Source organism: Salpingoeca rosetta, assembly GCF_000188695.1.
Source record: "Salpingoeca rosetta unplaced genomic scaffold supercont1.2, whole genome shotgun sequence".
NCBI lineage: Eukaryota > Choanoflagellata > Craspedida > Salpingoecidae > Salpingoeca > Salpingoeca rosetta.
In genome coordinates, this window is record NW_004754932.1 from 815,742 (window position 1) to 820,390 (window position 4,649).

At 56.2% G+C, this 4,649-nt stretch overlaps 1 protein-coding gene across 1 annotated transcript in view; it reads right to left on the minus strand.

The window, feature by feature from the left end:
• Positions 1 to 4,649, minus strand: part of PTSG_11638 (uncharacterized protein) — a 12,889-nt gene that overhangs the window by 3,593 nt on the left and 4,647 nt on the right. Inside the window, exons 11-24 of the mRNA XM_004998164.1 lie at positions 4,395 to 4,513; positions 4,077 to 4,187; positions 3,736 to 3,870; positions 3,519 to 3,595; positions 3,185 to 3,335; positions 2,879 to 2,986; positions 2,552 to 2,636; positions 2,148 to 2,232; positions 1,804 to 1,942; positions 1,442 to 1,538; positions 1,133 to 1,213; positions 905 to 954; positions 638 to 711; positions 419 to 518 (exon numbers count right to left, since the gene is read on the minus strand). Of these exons, the coding sequence (XP_004998221.1) occupies positions 419 to 518; positions 638 to 711; positions 905 to 954; positions 1,133 to 1,213; positions 1,442 to 1,538; positions 1,804 to 1,942; positions 2,148 to 2,232; positions 2,552 to 2,636; positions 2,879 to 2,986; positions 3,185 to 3,335; positions 3,519 to 3,595; positions 3,736 to 3,870; positions 4,077 to 4,187; positions 4,395 to 4,513 (1,412 nt within the window). The remainder of the gene's footprint in view (positions 1 to 418; positions 519 to 637; positions 712 to 904; positions 955 to 1,132; positions 1,214 to 1,441; positions 1,539 to 1,803; positions 1,943 to 2,147; positions 2,233 to 2,551; positions 2,637 to 2,878; positions 2,987 to 3,184; positions 3,336 to 3,518; positions 3,596 to 3,735; positions 3,871 to 4,076; positions 4,188 to 4,394; positions 4,514 to 4,649) is intronic.

The window sequence follows — 4,649 nt, forward strand, 5'->3', positions numbered from 1 at the left end:
CGTGCACGCAAACGTCCGCTCTGGGTCGATGGCGATGCTGACATCGCTGTGGGCGTAACAGCTGATGTGACTTGGGTTCAGTGAGCTCCCGAGACATGCAACCACCTGACAAGTCGAGGAACAACAACCAAACATGCCGTCAGCGGCCGTGTATAATGTGTGTATGTGTGTGTGGGAGTGTGTGTGGGAGTGTGTGTGTGGGGAAATGTGTGTGTGTGTGTGTGTGTGTGTGTGTGTGTGTGTGTGTGTGTGTGTGTGTGTGTGGGAGTGTGTGTGTGTGCGGGAACGTGTGTGTGTGTGTCTGTGTGTGCGTGTGTGCGGGTGTGTGTGTGTGTGTGTTTGTGCACAGCAATGCGCATTGTGCAAGGACAGAGAAGACACAGGACGCAGCGAATACACGCGACGATTGCATTCGCACCTCCATGTACACTTTGGAGCCATAAGCGGCGAAAATGTCCACGGATGTGCGAAGGGACCGCTCCAGCGCATGTTGGATGACAGCACGCTTCTGCCGTAATCTGTAGGGCGACAGGCAACAAGTGCACGGGTAAGCCACATTGCACAACATGTTTGCACAGCACATGCCCACGCAAACAGTACATGAGCACACGAGCACACGAGCACAGTCTGGTCGCACCTGTATTCGTTCAGGGCCAGGAGATCGCTGCTATCGCGGACATTCACAGCCGGCGAACGCAGCGGCAGGGGCACCTGATAATTACGGGCGGGGGAGGGGGGAAGGTAAGAAAACGGTAAACACGTGCACACGGGGCATTGAATGAGATGAGGTGTGAGATGAGGTGTGTGTGTGTGTGTGTGCGTGTGCGTGTGTGTCTGTTGTCCAAGTGGACTCAAGGGCTGCTGGTTTGTCCATAGCACAGCACCGCAGTGCAAACATGCGCACCTGTGTTGGCTGGGGCTTGGCGCTCCCAGAAACACCCGGTGTGTTTTGGTCTGTCAACGACGACGGTGCCAATAAGCATGAGTGAGAACTGGACAAGCACGTGCGCGCGCGCGTGTGTGTGTGCGCGTGCAGGTGTATGTGTGTGTGTGTGTGTGTCTATAGCTCTGCGCGCGTGTGTGTGGAGAGCTGTGTGTGTGTGTGTGTGTGTAGCTGTGTCAAGTGGAGTACCGTTGAAGAGATCGCGCCGCTTTGCGCGAATGGCGCGGAGACGGGCGGCTTTTCGTTCCTGCTCGGGATCACTGACTTCCCCTGCAAACAAAACAACACAAACACACACATACACACATACACACACAGCTGAAGGTAAGCAGAGGACACCATGCTTGTTGTATCACGTACACTCTTCAAACACTCGCATGGGGAAACAAAGAGCCTGCAACACACACACACACACACACACACACACACACACACAGCACACGCCACACCATCCACAACACGCAAGAGGACACGTACAAAGAGCACTGCAGCGCGTACTGTGGAGGACGGCGCGTGCTCGCGGGTCGTCAGCGATGAGTTTGGCAGCCGGCTGGGCGCGGTGGTGCGACGTCTGGCCTGACATCGGGTTGATCAGCTGATGGGCGGTCCAGATATTTGAGTGAGGTGGGTGGGTGAGGACGTCGCATATTGGTTTGTATGGCGTGAAACCAACACTCCGCACCTGCACAAGTACACACACACACACACAGCTACACACAGCTACACACACACACACAGCTACACACACACACACACACAGCTACACACACACACACACAGCTACACACACACACACACGCACGCACACATGCGCGCGCACACACACACACGCGACGCTTCTCTCCATCTTCATTACTCACTGCGCTATCTGGAAGGGCGGCCTTTGGGATGAGGAGACGGTTCACATTTGGCGGCGGGCGCGATGTTTGGCCGATGCTGGACACACGTACACACAGCTTTGCAACCGTCTGTGGCGCCGACACAGCGGCTGTTCGTGCCCTGTTGTCCAGAACCGCGTGCGGGTGGATGTGTCATGTTCAACATGACAGTGAAGCAAGTGCGTGAGGCAGAGAATGCGCTTGGGCGCAGGGGAGGAGCGAGTAGTAGCCCACACGCACACACACACACACACACACACACACACACACACACACACACACACACACACACACACACACACACACAAACACGTGCGTTTGTTCACCTGGGGTGTGCAAAGTTGATGCGGTCTGGATCCGCGTGTGTGTTGACAACATCGAGCTCAAGACTCGACTGAACACCGCGATACCCTGATGGTGCGTCGTGGTGGTGGTGGTGGTCGTCGTCGTCGTCGTCGTCGTGGTGGTGGTGGTGGTGGTGGTGGTGGTGGTGGTGGTCGTGGAGCAGTGATGGTGGTGGTGGTGGTGATTTGGGTGATGGTGGTGGTGATCATTGGGGATAACAGAGAATTAGACAGTGGAGGCGTGAACGAGCGTGTGTGGTGTGAGCACAAGTAGCGAGGATGGATTCGAGTGGGTTTGATAGTGTTGACGAGGCAACAGGGCGCCACTCGCCGCACGCATCTTGCAATACACACCACACGCGATCACATTCATGTTGTTCCCTCACCTCCGCGCAGGAAACACGAGAGCTTCATGGATGCAACGCCAACTGGCATCAACGAGTCCGCATCAACAACATGGATCTCAAGCGCCTGCATGCGTGTGTGTGTGTGTGTGTTTGAGAGAGAGAGAGAGTGTGTGTGTGTGTGTGTGTGTGTGTGGGCACGGGTGGAGTAAGACGGATGTTGGAAGTGAGTGCTGCTGCTTGCTCTCAAACATGCTATCCGAGTTAAGCAACAAGTACGCTACCCCAAAACAAACACACACACACACACACCAGCACCCCTCTTGCCCTTTCATTCACATCCCCCGTCGTCGCCGCCTCACGACATACCGCGTCACCAGAGTACTCCAGCAGCTGTTCTTGTGACACGCCGAGCTGTGCAGGATCGAGTGAGAACGCCGCCAACAGCCCGGGCGACGACGCAAGCGCGTTGTTTCCCTGGTGTTGTAAAGGGGGGGGGGCGGTGGAGTTACAGTGTACATGGTGAGGGCGGTGGTTGAAGGGAGGAAAGGGATCGAAGGTGATATGAGCGCGCAATGGCCGATAGCAGTAAGCTTCTCCCTTCTCCTTCCTGTCATCAAATTCTCGCAGCAGCAGCAGCAGCAGCAGCAGCAGCAGCAGCAGCAGCGGGCGCACCTCCACGGCGAACAGCACGCCCGCCGTGCGTGTGTCCTCAGTGCGCGTCATTCCCGGGGCCGACGAAGCTGTCGAAAATCGCAGCGGCATGGACACAAATGTAGGCAGTTTGTGCAGTTTGAACGACACAGCGATGCTCTGGGCTGGGTGCCTGCACACATGCGCGCGCATGAGTGAGTGTGTGAGTGTGTGAGTGTGCGTGTAAGTTGGTGGAGAAATATGAACAGTCAACACAAGAAAAGAAGAAAGAAAGCAGGCGAAGTGTGTGAAGGTGGAAATGAATGGCTTTTATGACGTCCGTGTTATTGTTGAAGACTCAAGCGAAGCAGCTCACCTTGGAAGTACGCCAGGCAGGTGCTGACGCGTATGGTCAGGTAGCAACCACTCCAGTGCCAAGAACTGCAATGTGACCTGCAATGGACACACGTGCATTCACAAACGGATTGTGAGCAGGGCGGAGAACAAAACACGACCACGAACCAGAAACACATGGACGCACGACAACGCACCACCATATATACATGTGCGAGTGTGTGCGTGTGTGCACGAACCCGTGATGCTGCGAACGCGTCTTGCAACTCGATGTCCTTCCTGAGCACGCCTGGTCCCGGCGGCAGTGGCAGCAGCGCAGCAGGGACCTTCATCTCCCGCAGGTCGTCGTCCGTCACAACGGGGCGGAAGGCAGCCTGCAGTGTACCAATATTGATACACACGCATGCGTGTGACGTGAACGGAGAGCAGAGTGAACAACGGATGTGTGCGGGTACGCATTCATCTCCGTTGCACCAAAAATGCATTGCCATGTCAGACACACACACACACACACACACACACACACACACACACACACACACACACACACACACACACACACACACACACACACACACACCTGCATGATTTCGGCCTGGAGAGCGCGGGAGACGCCTGGGAATTCCGCTGCGGGCTCGGCGTCACCAGGGAGGAGGGCGTGCTGAGCAAACGGCAGCTGTGCAACCGTCACCTGGTCACCCCGCAACCACCCAAGGAGCCGTAATGGTGGTGTGGTGATGGGGTGGTGATTATGATGATGCCCACAGTGCAGAGGCAGGGTGAGCTGAATGTAGGCAGCACAAACAACAGCGACCACCCTGCAAATCCCCAATCATCATGCTTGCAAGCAACCGTGGAACCTCCCGGCCCCTATGCAAGCAATGCCACGCCACGCTACCTCGTCTGGCTGGATGGTTGTGTTGACCTCCCGCATGTCGTGGTCGTCTACGTCGTCTCCGGCGGGAAATTCGTGCACAGCGCGATCCACACGCGACGGCAGCAGGCCCTCCTCACCGCCTGCACGGGCAACAGGGAGTGTTAGTTGTGTGTGTGTGTGTGTGTGTGTGTGTGTGTGTGTGTGTGTGTGTGTGTGTGTGTGTGATGAGTGCTCAAGCTGGGATAAACGGGGGGCAGTGGAGGAATTTCAAAAGCA